This window comes from Eulemur rufifrons, chromosome 14, assembly GCF_041146395.1.
Source record: "Eulemur rufifrons isolate Redbay chromosome 14, OSU_ERuf_1, whole genome shotgun sequence".
Classification (NCBI taxonomy): Eukaryota; Metazoa; Chordata; class Mammalia; order Primates; family Lemuridae; genus Eulemur; species Eulemur rufifrons.
In genome coordinates, this window is record NC_090996.1 from 32,864,929 (window position 1) to 32,891,681 (window position 26,753).

General features: G+C 50.8%; 1 protein-coding gene across 3 annotated transcripts; it reads left to right on the plus strand.

Moving 5' to 3' along the window:
• Positions 1-16,360: 16,360 nt before the first annotated feature.
• EEF2KMT (eukaryotic elongation factor 2 lysine methyltransferase) lies at positions 16,361-26,366 on the plus strand. 3 transcript variants are annotated; one of them, XM_069486186.1, is made up of 8 exons: positions 16,361-16,506; positions 18,548-18,610; positions 19,809-19,889; positions 21,180-21,281; positions 21,978-22,111; positions 22,197-22,462; positions 23,767-23,916; positions 25,905-26,366. In XM_069486186.1, exons 1-8 carry the CDS (start codon positions 16,411-16,413, stop codon positions 26,003-26,005), a joined length of 993 nt encoding a protein of 330 aa, XP_069342287.1. In that variant the 5' UTR covers positions 16,361-16,410; the 3' UTR covers positions 26,006-26,366. The 3 variants fall into 3 exon arrangements, with proteins under 3 accessions (XP_069342287.1, XP_069342288.1, XP_069342289.1); XM_069486187.1 differs by lacking the exon at positions 21,180-21,281; XM_069486188.1 differs by lacking the exons at positions 19,809-19,889; positions 21,180-21,281.
• The last annotated feature ends 387 nt before the right edge of the window (positions 26,367-26,753 follow it).

Sequence of the window (26,753 nt, forward strand, 5' to 3'; positions counted from 1 at the left end):
GTCACCCAAACATGTTTTAGATAAAACTATCTTCTGTAAGTGCTTTTATCACAGAAAATCTTCGTGGGCCTGAGACCTCATTTAATGGGCATTGAGAGGACAACAGATCAGGGTCCCTCACGCTCGGTCCGTCACTCAGTGACCCAACCTCTTGGCCAAGACCACATGGTGCAGCCACACAGAACACAACAAAGAGCAGAACCCATTTCTGCTTTTAAGGAAGTGAGGGCCGAGTCAAGGAGACCCCAGCTTTGGGGAACAGGCTCCTGTCCACCTCTGCAGGATGAGTGAAGATTCGTCCTGAGCCCATCAGAAAGATGCCTGTTTGAGTTGCCCTAAGTCTCTTCGGCTTCTTCAATCTCTTGCTCAAATTAGGCTCTCATCTGTGCAGGCTCGTGGGCAAGGCAAGCTAAGTCCACACAGTTCTACACTTGCTTTCGAGGCTGGCCTAAAAGTCTCTAATGTACTTGTTTTTGACCCTTACTCAAATGAAACAGCTATTTACAAAACTCATTTGAGATAGTTAGGGAAATTTGAACACTGGCTAAATAGTAGGAGATATTTGCTTCAAAATAACCCAGTCCTGGTAATGAGTTGACAGTTGTTGAAGCTGGTGCTGGGCACAGGGAGGCTTATGATCAAATACATGTGGACAGCCCTGGATCTTTTCCATAATCAAGGTTTTAAGTAAAAACTAAAATATACTGAGTGAATAAAAAGAATCTGTGGTCTCGCAGGGCTCAGCCCGGAGGGTTCCCGCTGGCCAGACGGGGGATAATTTATGCATCAAAAATAAAAGTGACTAGAATTGATTGTAAGAGACGGTATAAATAAAAACTCATGAGTCTATAAAGATTACAGAGAAAGAGGGAGGGGGAGAAGGGGAGAGAGAGAGAACACAGCTGTCATCTGGATGTTTCCCGGGGGTCTCCCAGCCCAGGATTTCTCAAACTTTGCCGTGCTGAGGACCCTGCTGAAATCAGGTTCCCGTCCAGGCCTGGGACTCGGTCCTGGTCCAGGACTCTTACTCTGAGCCGCAAACTCCGGCAAGGACCAGGCAGGCCCCCACCCGCCCACCCCTCTCTCAGCTGGGTGTAGCTCCAGCCCGCTCCTGCCAGAGTTCCTCTTTTAAAGTAGGAGCTATTTTCAAATGCCTCTTGGCAAACAGGCCCTGTTTTCAAATTGCAGTGTTTGGCATAGGACATCTGCCCACCGTGGAGTTTTAAAGCCTTTGTCCGCCCACTGCCCCCAGCCCAACCCCAAGCCGGCATTTTTACTTTTGAAGGCTCTAGTCTACATCATAGTAAACTCAATAAAATGGACTCATATTACCGGTACAACTGAGGTATAGTGCTCTGAGTGGCAGCCGACGAGTTGACAATGTTGCAATGCACTCGATACGCGTTAACTTCAATGTTGCAGGTCTTTCTCCACTGGTGAAGACTGACCCGGTCCTCTCTCTCGGGAATGTATGTATGTATGTATGTATAAAAAAGGAAAGAAAGAAAAGAAAAGAAAGAAAGAAAGAAAGGAAAAGAAAAGAAAGAGAGAAAGAGAGAGAGAGAGAGAGAGAGAAAGAAGGAAAGAAAAAATAAATTTAAAAAAGAAAGAAAAAAGAAAAAAAATTCAATGTTGCAGTTTTCACATTTAGGAGCCAGTGAATTCTTTGCAGGTCTAAGTGCTCAGGCCTAACATTGTTACGGGATCAGACACTGGGACCACCAGCCCTGATGGCCTCTGCCACGCTGCTCCCCCGCCCAGGGTTCTGTTCCCCTGTCTATGTCCCCTGGAGGCCGCCGACCCACACCCTCGCTGCGCCCTACCACCCAGGCTCAGGTGTGCCTCGCACCCACGGTTCCCAAACGCACCTTCACTTCAGGTTCAGCTGGGGATCTTTTAAATGCTCCAAAGCCAGGGCCACACCCCACTCTAGTCAAACCCCACCTTCTGCGGCAGGACACAGCATCAGTCTTTTTGGAAGCACGGACACGTTTGAAAACCATGCCCTAGATTGAGCCCAGCTGCCTGGCCTCGTCTGACCATGAGATTCAGCTGGGCTGCTTTTGACGACAGCCTCCCAGGCCCCCGCCCGGGGAACTCTGATTCAGTGGGTCTGGGTGGGCCCTGAAAAGTGCGGTTTTTGCAAGTCTTCCGAGTAAATCTTACGCCAAGGCCAGATGGGCTCTCAAACCTCTGAGGTCATTCCCAGCTTCTCTCCCCACGCAGTCAGTTCCCAGCCGCGTGGCCCAAACCTCGGCCCTCAGCGTGCCTCTGTGACCTTCTGTCCCATCACCCAGGTTGCTTCATGTCTGACTTTGCTGGTTCCACCTGACACTAAAGCCCAGACATCACAATCCTGTGCACGTTTTACAGTGACAAGGAAACGCCACATAATGCATAAAACACTTGGGATTAGCATTTTAAACTTGGCACCGTCTGGAAAAAGGCGGGTCCCGTGCTACACACAATCCGTAGTGCTCTTCCGCGTCTAACATTTTCATAGTTCACTGTTGGAAGTTCAGGAAGCTTCTCTCTCTGAGAGGGGTCTCAGTCAATTTCCCCATTTCTGGAGGAGGGAAGGAAATGAGGAAGCCCCACCTGTCACTGGGTTGAATAGTGTCCTCCAAAAATTCACCTTGACCCAGAACCTCAGAATGTGACCTTACTAGGAAGCGGGGTCATGGCAGATGTCATTAGTTAAGACGAGGTCATACTGGAGTAGGTGGACGTTAAATCCAGTAAGACTGGCATTGTAGTGGGAAGAGAAGAGACAGAGGCACAGAGGGGAGAAGTCCCTGAGATGATGTGGCAGACCCTGAGAGACACGTCCACAAGCCTAGGGACGCTAAGGACCTGCAACCTCCAGAAGCTGGGAGAGGCCGGGGTGGGTGGGGTCTTCCCTCGGGCCTGCAGAGAGCGCGTGGCCCTGCCGATTCCCGACATTAAGCCTCCAGAACTCTGAGAGGACGACTTTCTGTCCTCCTAAGCCACCAGTTCGTTGCACTTTGTTAAAACAGTCCCAGCCTGGTCACAGGCTCCTGGATTCGTCTCAGGCATCAATAACACTGTCTTGCCTGAGGTCATCCACAATATCTGATCTGGGGTCAGCCAGAATGCCTGACATTTTCACAAATGGACAGAAGGGCCAAAAGCAAATACATTTTTTGCACTGGGACAAGAAGGATAAGAATCTTATTATGGGGAACAAAAACAAAGGGAGTTGGGGAGAGACTTTTGTCTTCTTCGTTAAAAAGAAACATAATTAGGCTGGGCACAGTGGCTCACGCCTGTAATCCTAGCACTCTGGGAGGCCAAGGTGGGAGGATCACCTGAGGTCAGGAGTTCAAGACCAGCCTGAACAAGAGCGAGACCCCGTCTCTACTAAGAATAGAAAAAAAAAAAAATTAGCCAGGCATGGTGGCATAAGCCGGTAGTCCCAGGTACACAGGAGGCTGAGGCAGGAGGATCGATTTTAGCCCAGGAGTTTGAGGTTGCTGTGACCTATGATGATGCCACAGCTCTCTAGCCCGGGTGACAGAGCAAGACTCTATCTCAACAAAAAGAAAAAAGAAACATAACTGTAAGTCCACTATGTAGAATTAAAAACTATATTCCAAAAAAATATTAATTTAATTAAAAATACAAGAAATACATTCCCATTGTGCAATGCTTCAGAATCTTTTTCAAACTTTGTCACGTGTGGTCGGATTGGACCTTCATAACAGCTCCTTGTGGGCGGAGTGGGGGGGGTCCTCTCGGAGCACGCGTTTCCTGCCTCACATGAAGTCAGGGAATAAAGCGACTTCTCCACGTGGCCAGTGAGGGCCGCTCTAGCGCTCATATTCACACTTTCCTAGTTTCAGCTCTGACCTGTTTTCTAGCAGTATCGTCATGAAAATACCGACAGTTCATGAAGGAGATGGGGCTTCAAGGCCTGATTAAAAGATGGTAAAGAGAGAGGACAAATAAATTCTGTCCTCCCAAGAAAATAACGTTCATAACACTTACTACATACCAGTTCATAACACTAACTATATATTAGTTCATTACAACTCTGAGATAGATGCTATGATTATGCCATTTAACAGATGAGCAAACTGAGGCACAGAGCAGTGCTTGGACTTCTTAAGGTCACACAGCTATTGAGAGGTAGAGCTCGGATTTGAACTCACTCTGGGTTCAACAACCCACAACCCTCAACCACGACACCATATTATTTCTGTGGCCAAAACATATAGGTCCGGATTTCACGGTGAATCTGGTATTGGCCCAGCTGCTAGGCCGGTCTGCACAATCTTCCTTAATTCACTATTCAAAACCCGGGGTCTCTCTCTCTCTCCCCCGCTACAGTAGTTGTTCACTGACAGGAAGCTTCCGGTAGGATTCTCTTTGTCTGTCATTTTTCTTATTCATGGTTTTTGTCTCATGGCTGTTTATTTGCAGGACTTTGTTTCCTTCTGCTCAATTCATAATCCGAGTGTTTTTCCTCCTGGCTAAATTCACAAGCGGGTGTGCAAAATGAGGACCCGGCAGGGAGCCAGGCGACTGATGCTCCGCCACTTGTCTGGCAAGTGGGCATCAAATTGTTGTGTCTCCCTCTGCCATTGGCAGCTCCTGCCGAGGGGCCAGGCCCCCAGCCAGCTCTCCAAGGAGCTGGCAGGAAACCGCTGCAATCAGAGAAACCTGCAGCCTGGGTCAGCCCCCCGGGAGCAGTGTCCCAGCCGTGCCCCCGTGTCCTCTAGGGGCACATCTGCATTGCTGGGCAGGGCTGTAGGAGGCAGCCTGTCCACCACTGGGAAACGCCATCCTTGTCCCCAGCCTCTTACAGGCTGTGTGTTTGGAGATGGCTGCATTCGCCTTCAATGTGGCCAAAACATTTTCCTTCAATGACACCAATGCTACTAGAAGCCATCAAGACACTGGAGAAGTGACGCCTTCACGGATGATGCTGCAAAGACGGGATTCCCGGCAGCTTTTGCATCCCTGGTTCACAGCCCACGAGGGTCCTCACATTCCAGCAGGACTTCATGAATGGTGGGGCCATAAAGAGAGAGGGTCCGTTTGGGGCTGGCTTGGATTTTAAACGAGTGTCCCCGATAATTTAGCATGGTCAGTGGCTGAGGTATTTCACCAAGTCCAGAAGTTTCTAACTCTCAGAGAAAGGCAGGCAGCCACGACTGTAAGACCCAGGCAAACCGCACAAACTAGAGGGCAGGTCTCGCCCCTCCCCAAAGAGCTGCAGGTATCAGAGAGTGAAAGGGCAGAAGGACGGTCTGCGTGAGGTCCTTGTGGCTGACAAGGATCTGTAAGAAGACCCCGTGTTAGGCTACCACCGGGAGAGAAATTGGTGAGTGGGTGGGGAGGGCAGGACGGCTGTCAGGTGTAAACTGAGACCCCTAGAAAATATTAATAGCTTCCAGACTTCGGAGAGTTCTGAGCTAGACAAGTCCAGCAACTGCTGCCTAAAAGAACCTTAACAGCAAGATAACTCATCCCAGTATTGGCCCAAGCTGTGTCTTTAGGATGCATTATAAAGGCTCTAGGAATAACCATCTAACCTCCAAAAGGGTGGCGGGGGGAGAGAACAGAATCCTGGCCAGCTAGCTCTCCTTCTGCTCAGCAGAAAAGCAAGGAAAACTCCCAGAGCCAACCTTGACTTCTGAATTTCAAACCCATGGAATCCATCTCTTTCCACCAGATCGCTCCCCAGAACAAGTCGCTAACTCCTTTCCCTTAACCACACCTATTTCCCACCAAAGCACAACCGTGATGGACTGTACATTGGCCTCCCCCAAACATGTGCACCTTTAAATTCTGTCACCTAAAGGAACAGACCAGACAAAATGCAAAACCAAAGTGAAACTTTTCCTCCAATTATTGGTTCCAAAGAGTTTGGTGGACTCTGTACACAACGCGAGAGTCAGGATTTGCCTGTAGGAAGTACCAACCCTTGTTTTAAAGAAGCAACTTAAGAGTAATAGCCACACTGATGCAACACTACACTAAGGGAGAATAATGAACCTAATAAAACCAGCGATTTTCCAATTGCGATTGCTGCTGGAAACACTGATTATGCTAATTAAAGGGTAGAATAGTAAATACCCACTCTTTTGCATCCAATTAAGTGCTCAGATTATTTCTCAGAAGTATTTGTTGAAAATAGCACTTTTGATTATCACGGGTCCCAAATAAACAGAGTCAAGTGTGTGTGTGTGTGTGTGTGTGTATGCGTGTGTGTTTCTGGAGTTCTTTTTAAGGAGCAACATAAGCTTCTAAAATTCCTATGAAACAAAATAAGAAGAATCATAATTTCCCAAGACTGCAGCTTGGGACATCCTTGAAGAAGTTGCGTGTGTTGGCCGGGCGCGGTGGCTCACGCCTGTAATCCTAGCACTCTGGGAGGCCGAGGTGGGCGGATCGTTTGAGCTCAGGAGTTCGAGACCAGCCTGAGCAAGAGCGAGACCCCATCTCTACTAAAAATAGAAAGAAATTATATGGACAGCTAAAAATATATATAGAAAAAATTAGCCGGGCATGGTGGTGCATGCCTGTAGTCCCAGCTACTCGGGAGGCTGAGACAGGAAGATCGCTTGAACTCAGGAGTTTGAGGTTACTGTGAGCTAGGCTGACGCCACGGCACTCACTCTAGCCTGGGCAACAGAGTGAGACTCTGTCTCAAAAAAAAAAAAAAAAGAAGTTGCGTGTGTTGAGAACACTGCATAAGAAAGCAGTTTCAAATTGGGAACATCTGCGATTTAACAGGCAAACATCAGGAACTTGATGGCTATTCGGAACTGCCCAAACCTCTTGTAATGTCAACATCAGCTCACGCTAACTAATGGCCAGTCAAACTGTGTTCTCCAAAGTGTTAGAAGTTTCATCCTTCTAGTCCATTCCATATTTCAGGGCAAAGTCAATTTATATGCAAGTTAGACAAAGTGTTGTCACTAAGAACTGAGAATTATGTCTCATGCCAATCAGAAATTCGATAAATAAACATGAGAGGATCTGCAGGTTAAAGCAGCCATAGAAATTCTATTATCAGAAAGGAAAATGCGTTACCTGTAGCGTTTGCAGAGAAAATGCTAGAACCCAAAAGAGAACAAATTGTAATTATTTCTGTTAAGTTTATCAGGAGTGAGAAGAGGATGAGTTTTTCACCCACAAAAGGAGTTAAGATTCACGCATTCAACATGCATTAGCTCAACCGGGAGCACCTGCCCTGAGCCAGGCCTGCTCCAGGTCCTGGGGACAGGGTGCTCAACCAGACAGACACACCTCCTGGAGCTCACCTTCCAGAGGGAAGCAATAGCAAACAAGTAAACAAATTAAGATTATCTTGGACTGGAGGAAGCGCTTTAGAGAAAAGAAAACCAGGTCACATTATAGAAAACGATGTCTCACCTACCTGTGGCTGGCAGCGCTGCGGAGGCCTTGCAAAGCGTTGGGCGTTAGCGCCTCTGGCTGAGTTGTGTTCGCAGCCGCCGCGCCGCCTCCAGCTCCCCGGGCCCCAGAGGAAGAAGGGGGTCAGGGAGGAGGTCTGTGCACCAGGGCTCACGCAAAGCAAACTCCCACAAACCTGGGTGCTAGAGCACCCAGGAAGCAACCGGCTGCCAAAGCCGCTGGCAGAGTGCGCCCTCTCCTGGCGGGGCGGGAGACCTCCCCGCTGCAGGCCTGGTACCGTGGCCCTCCCTGAAATGAGATGTCAGAAGTCCGCTGAACTTCTGATTCACAAACCTCCTTTCCAGCGTCTGGCGCGAGAAAGTGCTCAGGACTTCAAAACAGATCTGCGCTTCCAGAGCGCAGCTGTTGCTTCGCAGGAGGCAAGTGAGGCCTACATCTGGGTGGCCTTTTTGAAGACACCAACCCGTGTGCTCTCCATGCCAAACGTGGAACAGTGATGCCAAAAGACATCCAGCTAGCACCCCGCATACGTGGAGAACGCGCTTAAGAATCCACTACGATGGGAAAACAGTTCATTCTCAAAATAAAATAAAAAAAAATTCTCTTCTTCCTGTTATGGGTAGTTCTGAACGTTAGGTATTTTTTTTCCCATGGGGCCAAAAGGTACCTAAGTATATGATTGCAAGTGGAAAAATAGGGGACAGAAATCAGGTAGTGGCAGTTTTTCCATTTTCAATTGGGTGTGAATTTTTAACATAAATGCAGGGATGTAAAGCATTAATGCAACTCAAAATGTTTCAGTGAATAAGTTTCAGCAGTTCAACAATTTATAACAATTATAAATAAACCTGTTAAATTTTTCTGGACAATGCCAACATTTGGATTTTTTTTAAACAAGTAAATTTCTTATTGACGGCACCTAAATGGTGTTTGTAGCATTTTTATCATACAGCAGATTCCATCCGTTCTCTATACTTTTCTGAGTTGTCCTATGCAAGTACGTGTTTTTAATGTTGTCTGTCTTCTGTGTTGTTTCTGTAAGTTTGCTATTAAAATACATTAAACTATTAAAAAAAAAAAAAGACTCCTGTCTTAGGTCAAGTTCCCTAAATGCAGAGCCTGAGGCAGGGATTCAGTGCATGTAATGAATTGAGGAAGAGTTCTCAGGAGATGTGAGTGAGGAAGACAGGGCAGGGGGAGGACACTTGTTCCAGTGTGATCCCACAAGGAGACTGATATCATGGACTATGGTGGCTTTGGGATGCTCCTCCCCAAGTCAGGGCAGGAGGAAGCCCTTCACCAGGTGCTGAAGAATGCACACCATCGCCTCAACGTCTACAAGAAGGAGGAATTTCCAGAACACTTTCACTTTGCTAAACATGAGCGGGTTCTGCCAATTGTGATGTATGCCGACTCTGGTTACAACATCAATGGGGTAAGTTGATTCTAAAATGAATAAAGCCATCTTGAATCTGGGAGACAACCGGTAGAGAAGGACAGCTCTGAAAAAATTAAAACATAAGTGCACACATTATAAGTTGTAACCCACTGGTTCCTAAGTGTTCCCCACCCCGTGCCCCCATGTCCTACCCAACCAACACTGCCCCAAATTATCATTGTGCAACAATAATGATCAATATCATTATTCATCAAAATTGTACCCAGTACTGCACTAACAGGGGGCATTTCATTTTCATCTTCCCAACAACCCTATAAAATAAATGCTCTTAGTTCCCGTTTCAATGAAGAAGAAATCAAACCCTAGAGAGAAGTGACTTGAGATTAGAAATGTAAGGTTGAGGTTTGACCCCAAGCCTGTGCACTCAATCATTACACACAGATCAGCAAAGATTCACCAAGAAAGCCACCCCACTGGTTCTCATTTTCTCATATCAAAAAACATGCCAAGTCTTGCTCACATGAAAACTTATCCACAGATGCTTATAACAGCATTATTCATAATAACCAAATGGTGGCAACAACCCAAATGTCCGTCAACAGATGGATGGATAAACAAATATGTTCCATCCCTATTATGGAACATTACACAGCCAGAAACAGGAATGAGGTACAGATTGACGCTGCAACATGGATCAACTGTGAAAACATGATGCTCAGTGCAAGAAGCCAGACACAAAAGGCCACGTATTGTATGATTCCATTTATACGAAATGTCCAGAACAGGCAGAAAGATTGGTGGTTGCCAGGAGCCAGGGATGGGGGGAAGTCAGGGAAAATGAGGTTGTGAGTGCTGATGGGTACATGGTTTCTTGTGGGGGGAATGAAAATGTTCTGAAATCGATTGTGGTGATGGTTGCACCACTCTGTGAATATACTAAACATCACTGAACTGTATACTTTACATGTGTGAACTGTGTGGTATATAAATTATATCTCAATTAAGCTCTTATAAAAAAAATAAATAAACAAGCTTAAAGAAGAAAACACTAAAACCAATGCTAATTGGGAAAGATAAACAAGGTGGTCTGGTTTTTGTTAACTGCCAACCAATAATTCATGGCAGAAACAAAGTTTAGATGATGTTATAAACACCCGTGGCAGAAGACCGCCCCAGGTGGAGCTTGAAGAACTCTTGCTGTGAACAGGAACCAAATGTGATAATTATGTTTGCAACTTGTTTACTCTCAGCTTGTTACAACTCCAGAGTATAACGGGTACAGGAAAACTCATGGGGTTATTGTTTAATGTTGGTGGAGACATTAACAGTAAAATGCAACAATGTATCACCTAAGATATATTCATATTTTATCCCTCAAGTGGCCCAGAACGCTGTGATCCGTCACATGCCCAGAGCTAAGGCCTTGCCAAGGAGAAATTCCATAATCACCTCGCCTGTCTGTAAACCTGGTTCATGCTGTTTGCAACTCAACAGTCTGGGGAGTGCCTTGAGGGCATTTAATGGGACATGCACATTCTCAATTGCCCAACTGGACAGTTTGAGGGAGCAGGGTGCTGTGATCAGGGTAATCTGCTGCTGAACTCACCATTAGGCAGAAAACCCTTTGGGTCTCAAAGCCTCTCACTGAATACACTTTGCAGATTCCCATCCACCCGCCTGCCCTGCAGTGCAGGGTACAGTGGACCTCACTCATCTCAGGGATGCAAGTGCTTGTGAGACCCTTACCAGGGCGTTCACCCCTGACGGGCCACCCCATGGCCTCAGAGGCAGTTGGGTTGGTTTCTTCAGCCCGAGCTGAGCAGACAGGCACTTTCCATATCCACCAGGCCACAAATATCAGAGCAACTTCTCAATGTACACAGCATCACATTTCTTACATGCTACAATATACATGTTGATCTGAGAACATAGAAACAGTGTCATGACTGATGTTACTTCACCATCTGAAAAGGGGGACAGAACAAAAATGCAACTTGGTATTTATTAATAAACAATTACCTAGAATCCTGACCCCCTCCTAACCACCCTCCAAAAAAAAACCATATATATATATATATATATATATATATATAGTAGCGCTTGCTACCGATGACTCAGTACAGGTTCCTTAATCTCTGTCCCTCAGTTTCCCAAGCTGATCGTAGAGATGATCATAATAGCACCCTTGCTAGGCTGCTGTGCGGATAAAAGGAATTAATGTATATTCATAAAGAATTCAGGACAATACATGGTACATAGTGCTATATGCTTGAGCTTAGCATTCTTGTCAATATTATTATTATTATCTTGTTGTTTCCAATGGGCATGCTTTCTTCATTCTCTTTCTTAAAGACTTTTAATGCCTTGGTATTCTCCTGCCACTGTGGGTAGCGGTGTCCTTGTAGTTTAAATTTTCAAAGATTTCATAAATCCAACAAGCATGACATTAACTGACAGTTTTCTTTCAGGGGACTGGAATTGAAATGGCTCTTTTATTATTATTGTTTTTCAGCAAATTATACTATATTTCAACAAAGGTGATCATGGCTTTGATAATATCCTTATGGACATGAAGACTGCATTCAGAGCTTTTGGGCCAGATTTCAAGAAGAATCACCTGGCTGAGCCTTTTGACAGCAGTCATATCTACCCACTGACGTGCAAGCTCCTAGGAGTTGGCCCCGAGCCCCACAGTGGCTCCCTGGAGGTCACCCAGGAAACGCTCGTGGACTCTCATGACCAGGTGAGACACAAAAGCAGCTGCCAAAAAATTGTCAGCATAGCCTGCTCTGTCCTGAGATGGGAAAGAATCAAAAGGGGTCTCCTGGGGTGGAAAAAAAAAATTTCAAACTGAACAATCCTGTTTGCCAGCTGCTTTGGAGCCCTCGGAGCAAAATAGCAACATACACAGATAGCGGACGAAGTGGGGAAGCCATAGCGCCTTTCATCCATAAAGAAAGTCAGGCTATAATCCTTCTGATCCCCGGGAAATCGTGTACAGTCTGCCCCCAAGATGCCCCGGGTAGATACAGAGAATCAGCCTTCCTTCAGCAACGCAGAAAGCTGCTCAGAGGAGAACAACAAAGCCTCACAATCCCTCTCATTGCTGAAAACAAGACAGAGGAAGTCTGAAATGGGATTGCTAATTCTTAAGACTTCAAAACCCTAAATCTGAGTGATAAAAAGCAGGAATAAACTCATCTCTGAGGTGTGGCGTCACCCTTGTGGAGTAGATTGTTTACAAACACTGGCCATCATTTCTTCTGCCAGGAGAGGCTTAGTCGAGTGTTTATTACACTCAAAAAGGAGTGACATACAACACATCCTTTCCCTTCTGCTAAGCCACTGCCCACGATCTTCTTGTGAACAGACAGGAAGCAGTCCCTTCTTTGCTGAAAACTAATTAAACGACTGATTCACCTAATTACCAAGGATTTTTTTCTTCTTAAGCTTAAAAGTTTTGCTACAACTGTTTGCCCCTCCCTGTCCCACCACCCATCAGGAGCCTGGGGTAAGGCGTTGGACTGGCAGTTGCTAATAAGCAGGACATCCGCAAACTGATTTCCAGAGAACTGGATTTTAGCAAATTGGTCATTTGGTAAAGTGGCCATTAGGCAAATGGGTCATTTGGCGAAGAGGTCATTTAGTAAATCGGCTTTCAATAATTTGCCCTATGAAATTTTCTCTAGAGTGAGCACTTTCTTGGGTTAAATGTACATTTCATTTCCATAATTAATATTCACTAGCGGCTGGATGGGAAACTTCCCAGGGAACCAGGAGCAGCCAGAACAGCCTCTTAATAATTGGGCAATTAAAAACCCTCTGGTTTTTTTTAACAGGAGTGGAGATACAGAGGGCATCTGCTCTCCAAAACACAGTCATCCGGCTCGGCAGCGTCACCAGCGTTCTTGCGGTTCTGTTTGTGGCTAGTGGGACATACTCAGCCATTTATCAGAAAAAGAAGTAAGTGGTCTTTGAGCCTCCTGTAGTTGATTGTCACACATTGTAATAACCCATTTCAACCACTTCCTGTATGCCACAGGGGTCCAGCACTCTGAGAACCCAGCAACCCCAGCTGCCTTCAGGGGCTTTCAACCCAGACAGTCCCAGAAGGCTCAGGGATGTTTAATAACTTGCTGTCACAGTCTTGAAATTCTTGATTTTTTGAGACAGAGTCTCGCTCTGTTGCCCGGGCTAGAGTGCTGTGGCATCAGCCTAGCTCACAACAACCTCAAACTCCTGAGTTCAAGCGATCCTCCTGCCTCAGCCTCCTAAGTAGCTGGGACTACAGGCGAGCACCACCACACCTGGCTAATTTTTTCTATTTTTAGTAGAGACGGGGGGCGGGGGGGGGGGGTCTCACTCTTGCTCAGGCTGGTCTTGAACTCCTGACCTCAAGCGTTCCTCCCATCTTGGCCTCCCAGAGTGCTAGGATTACAGGCATGAGCCACCGCACCTGGTCAAAATTGTTGGATTTTTTTTTTTTTTTTAACAAGGGCTCCACATTTTCGCTCTTCACTGAGTCCCGAAAATTGTGCAGCCCGTTGTATTCATTTCCAAGGACTATGGTAACAAAGAACCACAACCTGGGTGGTTGAAAACAACAGAAATTTATTGTCTCGCAGACCTGGACGCTAGAAGTCCAAAATAAAGGTGTCAGCAGAGCCATGTTCCCTCTGAAACCCTCGGAAGAGAATCCCTCTTTGTCCTTCCAGCTCCTGGCAGAGGCCGGCAATCCTCAGTGTTCCTTGGCTTCCACACGCATCACTCTGATCTTTGCCTCCGTCACCACGTGGCCACCTTCCCCCATCTCTGTCTTCACAGGGCATCCTCTTTTATAAGGACACCGGTCATTGGATTCGTCCCCAATTATAGGTATAACTCAACTTGGTTACATCTACATAGACCCTATTTCCAAATAAGGTCACATTCCCAGGTGTTGAAGATTGGGACTTCCAACTTATCCTTTTAGGGGTACAATTTAACCCATAACACAGGTCCTGCCACCAACCAAAGCATTACATGGCCCTGGTGCACCTCATTCTGCTTCTCGATAGTTATGTTATTAGACTGAGCCTCTCGTTTCCTTATCACACCCATCCCTGACCAATCTGCTTTAACACAGCTCCTGTCTTGACAGCACGGGGCCCCCGGAGCATTAATTACAAACAGCCTAAGGAGAGCGGGAACTTTACTTAACCTTAAATTCCATTACAGAGTCCACATTTAATGTAATTTATATTTGAACTATAAAAATTTTCTATAAGTTGAAACATGACCTATAAAGGTCTCTACACCCTGAAGCAACATTTTAGAAAGAAATCAATTGGTCCTTTTCTACAGAAACCATTAACCATAAGAGAGATAAAGAAAAAAACCTCAATGGACTGATTGAACTTCCATGCCCACGGCATAATTTCTAAAAGGCAACCATTCCATACGATGAAAATGCCTTAGGTTATTGTTATTTTCTTGAAAGCCTCAGATCCAGAAGTTGAATCTTTACTACAGTTTGAGCACATACATACCCCCTCTTGCAACTGGAGGACAGCTCAGATTGTCCTAATGCTTCTCTTCATATCAACACCACATGAACTTTTACGTTTTAAGTAACTGCCCTAATCTTTACTTGCACCTGAACTTACAACACCTGTGAGGTCTATGGGACATTAAAAAATCTCTTTTAGTGCATTGCTCCTTCCAGATTCAGATCTAAGACATATGACCTCTGTCCCTCCCAAGAGCCCACACACAAAGAAAAAGGTTCCTTCTCTAGGGACAGGTCAGTTCTGTGGCCCCACGGAGTCCTTCCTCAATCTGCTTTCCAAATATGGCATCAGGAAATGCTGGCCTAGCCTAGATGTATTAATATCTTAGTATAACATCATGCAGTATTACTTACCATGGCACTGACTGTCCATGCCCTTTTGCTCCTCAGAGAAAAGGTAATTGATACTTATTACGTGAGTTAATAGAATAAGCCTGGGATGTATGAGTGTAACTCACCTGCTCCCGTTGGTTTTCATTGTTTACCGCAGGCAGAGAGCTGAGCAAAACAGCCAAAGCAAACCAGCGCCCCTGAACCAGCTCTGAAGCCAGCCTCCCCTGGCCAGCAAGACCCAGCCCTGGATAAAACTCTCGGGCGACTGTCTCAGGACACAGTGACTGAGAGGATGTACGCAGCCTCTCAGACCCAGAAACCACTGATGCTGTTTGAACACACAGCAATAACCACAGCCCACCATCTTTATTTAAATCAACAGCATTCAGGGAATAAAAGATGATTTTTTTTGTCAGATCTGGTGCTCTCTTGGTTCTGGTGAGGGAACAACAGATATAAGAGAATAATTGTATTCAATTAGAATTAATTCCCCTCTTGTTCTCATGGTTGAGCAGGACTCAAGTGTTTCTCATCCAAAACAAGGTAATAAGATTTAATCTGTCTCCTCATCTACCTTCTGCAAGTATATTTAACAAATTAGCTCCTGGGACTCTCCACATGGCATTTTATGAGGGATTTGCTAAGGTAAACGTTTCAGACTGTGAACACAGTTCAAGTTCCAGGGGCAGCACCAGTGGGCTGCTAACTGCCCTGCCTTTCAACTCAAGACACAAGAACTTTGAACTAAAATACTTATTTTTTTTCTTTTCCACTCTCCCATTCCCACCTCTGTACCCTATCCCCCCCACCCCCGCCCCCGCCCCAGGAGCAGCTCCTGCTCTCCCTTCAGATCCCTTTCCCTGCAGGACCAAAGCTCCTACAGCGGAAGATGTTGCCACTGTACTTTTATACTTGTGTGATAATTACTTCCATGTCTACTTCTCCTTGGAAGACCCTGCGCACCTGGAGGGCAGGGTCCACATCTGGGTTTTCTCACCGTTACATCTCCCAAGGCCTAACACTGCCAGGTACACAGTGGGCGCTTAATGAGTACTTGGTGAACGCAAGACTGCCCTGTCCCAGAGGGGTGGTGCTGATGGGGGAGAGGGCTCGGATAAGGTCACCCGGAAGGCCCTTCCCAGAAAGACTCTTCTGGAGGGGCAGGACCAGCGAGAATGATCGCGGGGCCAGGCGCCCCTCGCCACCCCGCTGGGTCCCAGACCCGCATTCGGCCCCGCCCGAAGCTCCTCCTCCAGGGCCCCGCCCCTGTCCCTGCTCCTAGGCCCGCCCCAAACCCTCTGCAAGTAACGCCTCGACCCCTCCGCAAGCCCCGTCTGGGTCTCATCTCAAACGCCCGGAGCATTTCTTGGCCCTGCCCAAAGCCCCGCCTCCAGGACTCTGGACCCCGCCCCGCGCCGGACCCGCCCTAAGCTCCGCCTCCCCACGTCTGGTCACGCCCCAAGGCCCAGCCTACGCTCCGCCCCGGGCCTGCCTCCCGAGCGCGGCCTCGGGTCTGGTCTTGGCCGGCTCTGAGCTCTGCGCCCCGCCTCCTGGACCCGGGCGTCGACTAGCCCCGCCCTAATCCCCGCCCCCAGGCCCTCACCAATCTGGTCCCGCCCCAGCCCCGCCCCCAGCACCCTATGGCCCCGCCCCAGAGCCCGCCTCCTCCCGGCACTGGCCCCGCTTCCGCCCGGTCTCCCGGCAACCCCGCGGCCCCGCCCCCGCCATGGCGCCCGAGGAGAGCGCGGGGACTGAGCGGCTGCTGTGGAGCTTCGAGCGCCGCTTCCTGGCGGCGCGCGCGCTGCGCTCCTTCCCCTGGCAGGTGGGCGGCGGGGCACGCGGCGGGGCGGGAGGACTGCCGGGCGGTCTCGGGCTCACGGCCCCGGCCCTGGCGCCACGTGAGCGCCTCGGTTTCCGCACCGGGCCCTGGTCCGGGGCTGGGCCCGCGTGGGCGGTGGCGGGGCAGACCCCCGCCACCAGTGGTCCCACCGAGTCCTCCCAGCTCCGTTTCCAGTTGGGTTTTCAGGGTCATGGACGGTTCACGATCATTTTCGTGCCTTTTTTTTTTTAAGCCAGTGACCATCCTGATCATTGGGACACCGCTGCCCCCGCCCATTCTAAAACGCCAGGTGCTCAGGACAGCAGGAGGCCACGCTCTCACAAGCGCGGTGAGCGGGTCGCAGGCCGTCCCGCCCCGTCCTCAGTGTTGTCTTCTGTACATCGGGCCCCGGACGAAATCATCTCAGAGGCAGCTTGAGGTTCGGAGGCCAAAGCGGGGCCTCCCCTCGCCCGGAGACCTGCCCTTCTGCACAGGGAAGTGGCCTGGCAGCGGCCTCCCTTCTGCCAGCGGAGGGGTTTAATGGACCCTGCCTCGTTCATAATTCATGTGCGGTGAGCTCACCGGGATGAGTCAGTCTGGATCCGTATTCCTCCCCGGGCCTGCCCCCTCTTACGGGGTGGCGGTTAGTCATCCGTGTTATTTCATTGACATCAAACATTTGGCACTCAGAGAGATCGTCTCTGGTCAGTAGGGATATATACATTTTTAACCCAAAAGCTGCATAATAGCATCCATAGGTTCCCATTCAGTATCTTCCGTGATTATTCACATACCCATGATAAATGCTGACTTAGGCTCACCCAAACACCCGTGAGGTGGGTACCATTATTGTCACTCACATCTGACCGGAGAGGTCGACTGAAAGAAGAGTGCGGTAGTTGAGAGCTCAGACCCAGGAGACAGCCTACCTGCTTTAAATCCTGGTCCAACCCCCTACATGCTGTGTGACCCTGGGCAAGTGACTGCATCTCTCTGTGCCATAGTTTTTTTATATTAGTAAAACGGGAGATACAATGATACCTACCTCATAGGGTTGTTGACCAGATTACTTGAGTACGAAAGCCCGTGAATCAGTGCCTAGCTCGTGGTAAATGAATGTTATGTGTTAGCTGGTATTTTTATTCAGTCACCGCATGTTTATTGACTGCCTTCCATGAGCCAGGCACCAGGGATCAGTTGTACACATTACAGAGGAGGCCCAACTTGCTTGGGAGAGCCAGAGAATGACAAAATAAATGAATAAACAAGAAAACATCAGATGAGAGTGGCTGTAAAGCCAATAAAACAGGGAAATGGAGAATGGAGCAACTGGGGGGGACCATTCATCAGAGTAGGGAATTCAGGGAAGACCTCCCCGAAAAGTGACACAGCCGGCCATGGAAGATCTTGGGGAACAGGATGTGCCAAAGCCCTGTGGTGGGGACAAGTCAGCTGTCATTGAACAGCAAGGTAGACAGTATGGCCAGAGTGGAGTGACCAGGGATGGGACGGGGTGGTGGGAGAAAGGTCAGAGAGAGGGGCCAGCTGGGTCTTGCAGGGCCTTTTAAGGCATGGTAGGGAGCTCTGAAGCAATGATGTGACTTGCCCTGTGTCGCATACGAGACAGTCTGCCTGACTCTGGAGCCCCTATAACCCGGCCTGGCACGTGCACATTCTTCATTTCCATTTTAACTCGGGTGTCACGTCCCAGGCAAGCCCTTGGGGACTTGGTGCAGTGGCTTCCCTGGTACTTCCCGGCTGACACTTCAGCCGAGGAGCTGGTCTCTGACCCAAGCGACAGCTCAGCTGCCAGGGCTAATGCGAACCAAGAGTCAGTCTTCTGACACTCTCCCTGCAGCTCATCCAGGTGCAACCCGCGACATCTGAAGGTCAGGCTTTCAGCCGCTGTGGCTGCCCCTTCCGACTGGCTCCAGGTCCCCGGGGAGAGATCACTTAGCGCTTTGCCAACACGTTCTATTGCATGTTTAATGTTCCTGAGAAAATGCCCTTGAGATCTCTCTCTCTCTCCCGCCCCTCCAAACAGAGCCTAGAAGAGAAACTAAGGAACTCATCGGATTCCAAGCTGCTGCTGGGGATTTTGCAGAAGGTGAGACTCCCGAAGTCCCCAGGGCACAAAACCTGGCCTCCCCACTCGCCCAGGATGCCTGGCAGCGGAGCCTGGTATCCTTTAACAACCTCCACTTGAAGGACAAAAAACCATTGAGTCAGCACTGCGGGTGGGTGTCAGCGCCTCAGACAGCTCTGGCTCTTTTGTTTTCTTTCTCAAATGAAGATGTCGGAATATACAAAAATCTGCATGGGAGGAGGGAATCCAGGGAATGTTTTCTAAACGTTCTGCATCAAAATCAGAGATGACAGGCGTGGGGACTGCTTCTATTCTAGCATTTGGTAGCTGCTCAGAGACTTTCTTTTTGCATTTAAAGAAAAATTAAGGAGGCCCATCCTGCCCACGCATGTGTCTCTTCTAGCCGTAGATGGGTCTTTGCTCTGCCCAGGACGGGGTGTGGACTCAAGTGCCTCTGTGTGCAGGTTAGAGGCAGGACCACCGCCCATCCTGGCCTGCCCCCCGACCCTGGCCGTGTGGGTCAAGTGCCAGTCACACTGCATCCTACTGATTTCTACCCTGAGCCTCACCCTCGAAGTTGGAAGAGAATAAAATGTAGGGCAGGCTGCCTCGAAACTGAGCACAGGCCAACTAGAAAGCCCCTGGAGGTCTTGTGTGTTGTGTGGGGTGCTTTGTTGCCCTTGGGTGAAATCTGTGTCCCTCCTGGCCAGCAGGCCCTAGTGACCCTCGCCTCTTCTCCCCCAGGTGCTCGTTTCTCCACCTTTCCCTACCTGCATGGCTCCAGTTCCTCTGCCCCCCTTTCCAAAACGCCAGGCTGTGGCCACCTCAGAGCTCTTTCCTCTGCCTGCAACTCCTGTGCTTGGCTTCTGTAGGTTTCAGCTGCAGTGTCACCCTGGGAGCCCCCTTCCCCTCCACCCTGTCCCCAGGGATGCAGGCTTCAAGAGGGCATGTGCCAAGTGGGCCTTCCCACCGTTTGGACTCCTGCCTCTTCCGTGGAGCCAGACCATCAACGCCTGCCATCGCTGCAAACCCTACTTCACACTGGCCACCCTGGGAAGGAGGGAGCTGGGGCCCAGGTGCCCTGCATTCCTGCCCAGAATGGGCACCAGAAACCCTGCCACAGCCCGTGCCACTGCCCTGGGAACATTTTTAGGAAAAGGCTTATATCTTAAGACTGAATGCACAGGTCTCTCCAGCGACATTCTGTGCTTTGTTGTAGACTGTGAAACATCCTCTGTGTGTGAAGCACCCGCCAGCCGTGAAGTACGCCCGGTGCTTTCTGTCCGAGCTCATCAAAAAGGTCAGTCATTGGCAGTGACCGACTGGTAGCCAGACGGCGTGGCTGCCAAGCAGGGACTTGGCTGGCTCCCCAGAAGGGGGCTCCTTGCCTGCCGGAGCCCAGGTCCTTCCTGTGCCCTTTGTCTGCTTTGCAAACCACCGCGTGGCAGGAGCCTCCCCGGGCAGCGGGCTGCCATCTGGGTTCGACCTAGGGAGGCAGTGCGGGGAGGGAGGGCAGAGGCCAGGGTCTCTCTCCCTTGCTCTGCTTCCTGGGGCTCCGCAGCCACCACTTCTCCGTGGGGCCCAGCCCCCATGGTGCAGGAGTAGCTGGGAGTCTCTTTCCTGCCGGGCAGCTCAGCCCCGGGATGCTGCAAACCTCACCTCCACCCCGTCCCGCCAGCCCAAGGGCTCTGACAGTCTCCTGCTCTTGCCGGGCTCTGCATCGCCCCGGCTGCCCGTGGCAAGTTTCAGCTCTTGCAGTACTTTCATAACTCGCTCCCCTTGTCAAATTCTCCCCACTGATCTAGCTGGGATGGGCTCTCGCCCTGACTGATACAGGGTGGAGTTGAAGGATGAGCCCAAATGTACTGGGTTTGACATTGGACGTCAGAGAAGCGATCCTCAGTGGTCAGTAGCAGAACTGCTGTTGCCGGCCACTGAACGAAGGGGCCACACCTCGCCCCGGTTTAGCAAATAAGTAATCCTTGCTTCTGTGGTAGCACCTCCCCACGGTCCTTGGTCACCGGCAGGTCTCCCCAGCACTGCCAAGAGATGGTGGCCAGGGGTTGCCCGCTGAGAAGCGGCTTCACGAAAGCCACACCCTGAAATGTGGAGTGATGTCCCTGTGGCTTTGCCTGGGGCTCCCTTCAAAGCACCTTTTGTTTTCTCCGTCCAGGACAGCTGGTGCAAACACAGAGCGCTCTGTCACAGCCACTTGGTGGTGTGGAATCCCTGCCCTAGACTACACCTAACCCTAACTTCTCTCCACTTCTCTTTGAGGTACCCTCGCAGGTCCCCCCACCAAGTGAATTTTTTTTAAGAGATGGGTCTCACTGTGTTGCTCCACTCCTGGGCTCAAGTGAATCTCCTGCCTCAGCCTCCCGAGTAGCTGGGACTGCAGGCGCGCACCATTACACCCAGCAAATTGGCCCGTATTATGTCATTCCATCCTAAATAGCCCCTCCAAATTTGGTGAAAATCATCCAGCCATTTTTATAGATCAGAACAAAAGCAAACAGGCAGAACCTTTGTTTTTATTTATGGTGATCAGCTTAATCCTCTTGGCTGAAGCTCTTGCTCTGTCTGCCCCCAGCACGAGGCTGTCCACCCAGAGCCTTTGGATGAGCTGTACGAGGCACTGGCAGAGGTCCTGACCGCCAGCGAGTCCACCCAAGGCCACCGGAGCTATTTGCTGGTATGAGACGTGCACACTTCTCCCCTACGTAGGCCAGACGTGTCCTCCACAGACGAGTTAAAACACAGGCTCCAATCAGCCTCCCATGGGTTCAAATCCTGACTCGATTCTGCAGTATTTATTTATTGATTGATTGATTGTAGAAAACAGGGTCTTGCTATGTTGCCCAGGCGGGGCTCAAACTCCTGGCCTCAAGTGATCCTCCTTCCTCAGCCTCCCAAAGCGCTTGGGTTATAGGCACGAGCTATTGCTCCCAGCTGGGATCTTCTTTTTGTTTGTGTTTTAACCTGTTGCTATAAAATAAAACATGGATACAGAAAACCACACCAAAGAAATGTACAGGTTACTGAATCATCGCAAGGCAGCCACCCCTTTGTAGCCACACCCACCCCTGCCACCACCACCCCTGGCCGCACGGATGTGCCCCATCGCTGTCATTCTGCCACTTCAGAATGTGGGGTGAAGGGAATCAGACAAGGTGTAACCTGAGACTGGCCTCTTTCACTCGCACAATGCCCGTGAACCCCTCCGAGCTGTCGCGGTTTCGGTAGTCAGTCCCTTCTCCTTGCTGAGTGGTGGTCCCTGGCGTGGCCCCATCAGTTTATTTAGCCGCCCACCGGTGGTGGTTTCTTTTAAACACCAGCTACTCGTATTCTGGTGGCTGGATCAATTCTCTCGCCCTGTCTCTCGGTGCAGCCTTCGGGGGACTCGGTCACGCTCTCTGAGAGCACAGCCATCGTCTCCCACGGCACCACCGGCCTGGTCACGTGGGACGCAGCCCTCTACCTCGCAGAATGGGCCATAGAGAACCCAGCAGCCTTCACTGACAGGTGACCTTGGGGGGCACAGGGCAGGGCACCAAGGCAGGTTTGCCCTGGCTCAGTGGTGGACATGGTCCCCCTTCCCCCCTCCCAGGACTGTCCTAGAGCTCGGCAGTGGAGCTGGCCTCACGGGCCTGGCCATCTGCAAGACATGCCGTCCCAGAGCCTACATCTTCAGTGACTGTCACAGCCGTGTCCTCGAGCAGCTCCGAGGGAACGTCCTTCTCAATGGCTTATCGTTAGAGCCAGACATCACTGCCAACTCAGAGAGCCCCAGGGTGACAGTGGCCCATCTGGACTGGGACGTCGCGACGGTCTCTCAGCTCTCCGCCTTCCACCCAGACGTCGTAATCGCAGCAGGTAATGCCCAGCCCGGGCAGGCTGAGCGGGCAACTTCCTTGCAGCTCTGCCCAGCTCTTGGCTCTGGGGGAAAGGAACAGTGGATGCTACCAGGCAGGGAAATGATGGGGCTTCCAGAAGAGTGATTCTGGGCCTCTAGGAGACATCAGAGCACTGGGGTGTGCCTCTGAAGCTGACCCTAACGCCACAGCCCTCTTGTTGGGGACAGACATAATGGTTCCATCCAGTAAACGAGCCCTGGCTTTTCCCAGCAAGGCAGGAGAGGAACAGAACAGGCCCCAGGGCACCAGCCCAGTCTGCCCCGTAAGCGAGGCCACAGCTGAGTAGGCACACTCCATCTCCCGCCCCAGCAGCCTGCGGGAGCGTCCCGGTTCCCGCCCAGGACCAAATGGAGCGGCCAGAGCAGCCCACCCAGGAAGTGAGCCCACCCCACCCCCACTGCCCCTCTGAGACACGGGTGTTTCACCCCACGTGTCCGGCGAGGCTGCCTCACCCTCTCCAGGTCTTCAGATGTGGGGCAGAAGTGGCCGCGGCAGCCCTTGATTTTTCCAGGGCCACAAAGGACAGCACAGTTCTTTTAGGACTGTGTCTGATTCCTCTGCATGTCACCAGCACCCAGTCCTGGGCAGGGAATAAGAGCTGAGTGTCCCCCAGCTCTGTCGGTGCTGGCTCCGTGCACGGCTCTGCTGCCTCAGTGTTGTCGTCACCCGTCTGTGTGTCCCTGTGGCCCTGGCTGTCTTCGTTCCCAGTCCATGCCCCACGTCCTTCAGAGACCACAAGGAGGGAACCAACCACTGCTGGTACACGGACAGGTGCTTGAGAGAGGGTGGTGTTTGGCTGGGCCACCAAAGGCCTCTTGTCCCATGCTGAGCTCACCCGGCCCCCTTGCTGGCTCAGCCGTGCTCTGCCCTGATCAGAGCCCGGCCCTGAAACCCACAGGCCCCACAGCTGGGGACACAGCCCCGGCCCTGCCAGCCCGCTGACAAATCAGCAGAGGCTGGGAACAGGAAGTCCAAGGCAGAGTCGGGTTCTGCTCCATTACGCATCTTCTAAATAGGCCAAGAGGCAAGAGTTGATTTTTTTTTTAACAGAACTCCAGTGAGTGGGGATATTTTTTCCTTGTTGCAGTGTCTTTTAGCAGCTCTCTCTCCTAAGGGTTTGCCTTTTCCACCCGAGTAATTTCCTTTCCCTCTAATAGCCCAAATCTAATGTCACTGTGGCTTCCAGACCCCGTCCTGCTGAGGTCAGCACGACCTGATCCCTCCGTGTGGTCCCTTTCAGTAACCTGAGGCTGTTCCCTGTAGATGTGCTGTACTGCCCAGAAATCATCCTGTCGCTGGTCGGGGTCCTGCGGAGGCTCTCCGCTTGCCGGAGGGACCAGCGGGCTCCTGATGTCTACGTTGCCTTCACCGTCCGCAACCCAGACACGTGCCGGCTGTTCACCACTGAGCTAGGTGAGACCCCGTGCCCAGGAGCTGTCTCCGAGAGGCCGCCCAGGCCTGCAGGGCGATGGAGCTGTCCCCGCAGGGCTCTAGGGAAAAGCTAGGAAGCCCCTCACCCCCACGACGTGTCCTGGGAACTTGCAGAGACAGGACGGTGAGTGGGGCAGGGACACAGGGAAGGAGAGAGACAGCTTGGTACACTGAGTACAGTGACGGGTGTGAGACGTGCAGCCCTACTGTGTGTGTCAGGTTTCCTAAGCCCTTCAGCCTGTTTCCTTATTTGCAAAACAGAAGTGGGTGTCAGGATGCCAGTTGGTGTGAGGCCCACCCGGCCATCCCGCCAGCCACCCTTGTGGAGCTGGGCCGTCACTCACCTCCCCACGCCTCAGTGTCCTTCCTCACCTGCACCCAGAGACACCCACCCCAGAGGGAAGCCCGTGCACGCCTGGACGGTGCCTAGCATGCAGGGACACTCAGGAACGGGGCAGCTGCTGTTACAGGCACCGAGAAGTGGAAGGGCAGGGTGATCTTAGAGAAGGGGTAAGGGGCCCACCCCCACACAGCCCTGACCTGGCCCCACTCTGGGCTACCTGCTGTCCTCAGACCTGACACTTGTCAGCCCCCAGCACCTGTGAGGGGTGTGCTGTCATCATCCCGTCTCACCCACTGAGACACTGGGGCACAAAAAGGCTGAGCAGCCCCCAAGCTCCCAGGGCTGCAGTCAGGCTGCCCACCCCACCGAAGACCACCTGCCTGCAACCCCCGGGGCACACCAGGCCTGGCCAGGGCTTTCCGCGTGCAACCTGCTGGCGGTGCAGAACCCCGTCTGCCCCAGCTCCCCTGGGCAAAGCCCCTCCCCTCGCCCACGAGCAAGTGAGCGAATGAACGCTCACAGTGCTCCGCTGACAGCGCCATACAGCCTTTAATAGAACGTCTGCAATAGCTTTTTTTTTTTTTTTTTTTTTTTTGAGACAGAGTCTCACTCTGTTGCCCAGGCTAGAGTGAGTGCCGTGGCGTCAGCCTAGCTCACAGCAACCTCAAACTCCTGAGCTCAAGCGATCCTCCTGTCTCCGCCTCCCGAGTAGCTGGGACTACAGGCATGCGCCACCATGCCCGGCTAATTTTTTCTATATATATTTTTAGCTGTCCATATAATTTCTTTCTATTTTTAGTAGAGGTGGGGTCTCGCTCTTGCTCAGGCTGGTCTCGAACTCCTGAGCTCAAACGATCCGCCCACCTCGGCCTCCCAGAGTGCTAGGATTACAGGCGTGAGCCACCGCGCCCGGCCTGCAATAGCTTTTAAGTGAAGAAAGCAAAGTGCCAGATACATACAAGCTTTTTTTTTTTTTTTTTGAGAGACAGGGTCTCGCTGTCCCCCATAAGCCCATTCTTGTTTTAAAATAATTAGCTTGGCACAGTGGCTCACGCCTGTAATCCCAACTGCTTGAGAGCCCAGGAGTTTGAGGCCAGCCTGGGCACCATGGCAAGACCCTGCCTCTAAAGGGAAAAAATGTTTTAATTATAAGAATCATCTTCATGTTAGCATACCTACGGGGGGAATCGAGAATAATGCCAATTAATAGTTGACACTGGGATGGTGGGATCGTAGAGACGTCTACACTTTGATGTCTGTGTTGCTTCACTTTCATGAGTACTAATTTTTCACTCACACCAAAAAACTGATTGAAAAATCACCCCGGCTAGTGGCTCTTCAGACATCTGTGCTTACGAGGACAGCACAAGCCCCTCAAAGCTTTGGGAAGAGCGGGCCTGCAGGGCAGTCAGGCAGACGCGGGTCCAGACCTCAGCTCCTGTCAGCTGTGCAGGGACAGGAATGGTGGGGGGACAGGTGCGGGGGTGGGGGGTGTGAGGAAGCCCGGCTGCCTGTCGCCGTGCAGACCACCTGGGGGAGGAGCCCAGGCCTGTCCTAGGGGCACCACAGAGAAGCCCGGGTCCTGCCCCAAACACCCCATCCTGAGACGCCTGTGTTCCGTTTCCAGGCCGGGCCGGGATCCGGTGGGAAGCGGTACCTCCTCACGGCCGGCAACTGTTTCCTTACGAAGAGCACTCAGAGATGGCGATTCTACAACTCATGCTGTAGGCCTCGCACAGGCTTCTGAAGATTATTGTAAAAATTAAGTCACTATCATAAGCATTTTTGTGGGAAAGCAGATAAAACTTTCATTGGGGCCAGGTGGCTCATGCCTGTCATCCTAGCACTTTGGGAGACCATGGTGGGAGGATCGCTTGAGACCAGGAATTTGAGACCAGCCTGGGCAACATAGTGAGACCCCATCACTACAAAAATGGAAAAATGTGCCAGGTGTGGTGCCACTCGCCTGCGGTCCCAGCTACTCGGGAGGCTGAGCCCAGGAGCTGGAGGCTGTAAGGAGTGACAGTTGCGCCACTGCACTCCAGCCCGGGTGACCGAGACCCCGTCTCAAAAAAAACATAAACAGAAAACTTGCACTGGACTTGAATGTTTGAAGAATGTTAAATCACAGACCACAACTGTGTTCTGGTAAGATAGAAACTGCTGACGTGTGTGGGTGCCCCTTTCAGCAATTCTGGTTCTTAAGCAAATCACCATAAATCAGAAATGAAAGTTAGGGCTCAGAGGCAAGTATTTCCTTTGTGCAGATAACGTGTATCAAGTACGACGTCCCCCAACCTGGACACAGAGTTCCTCACGAAGCCGAGCCCAGCGTAGGCGCGACACACACACACCTCACTGAATCTATAGCCCGGCAGGTGCTGTTCCAGGGCAGGAGCACGACAGAGGCAGAGCAGGGAAGGGCAGACGCTGGGGACAGCAGCACACAGCGGAGGGACAGAGTCCCAGCGAGTAA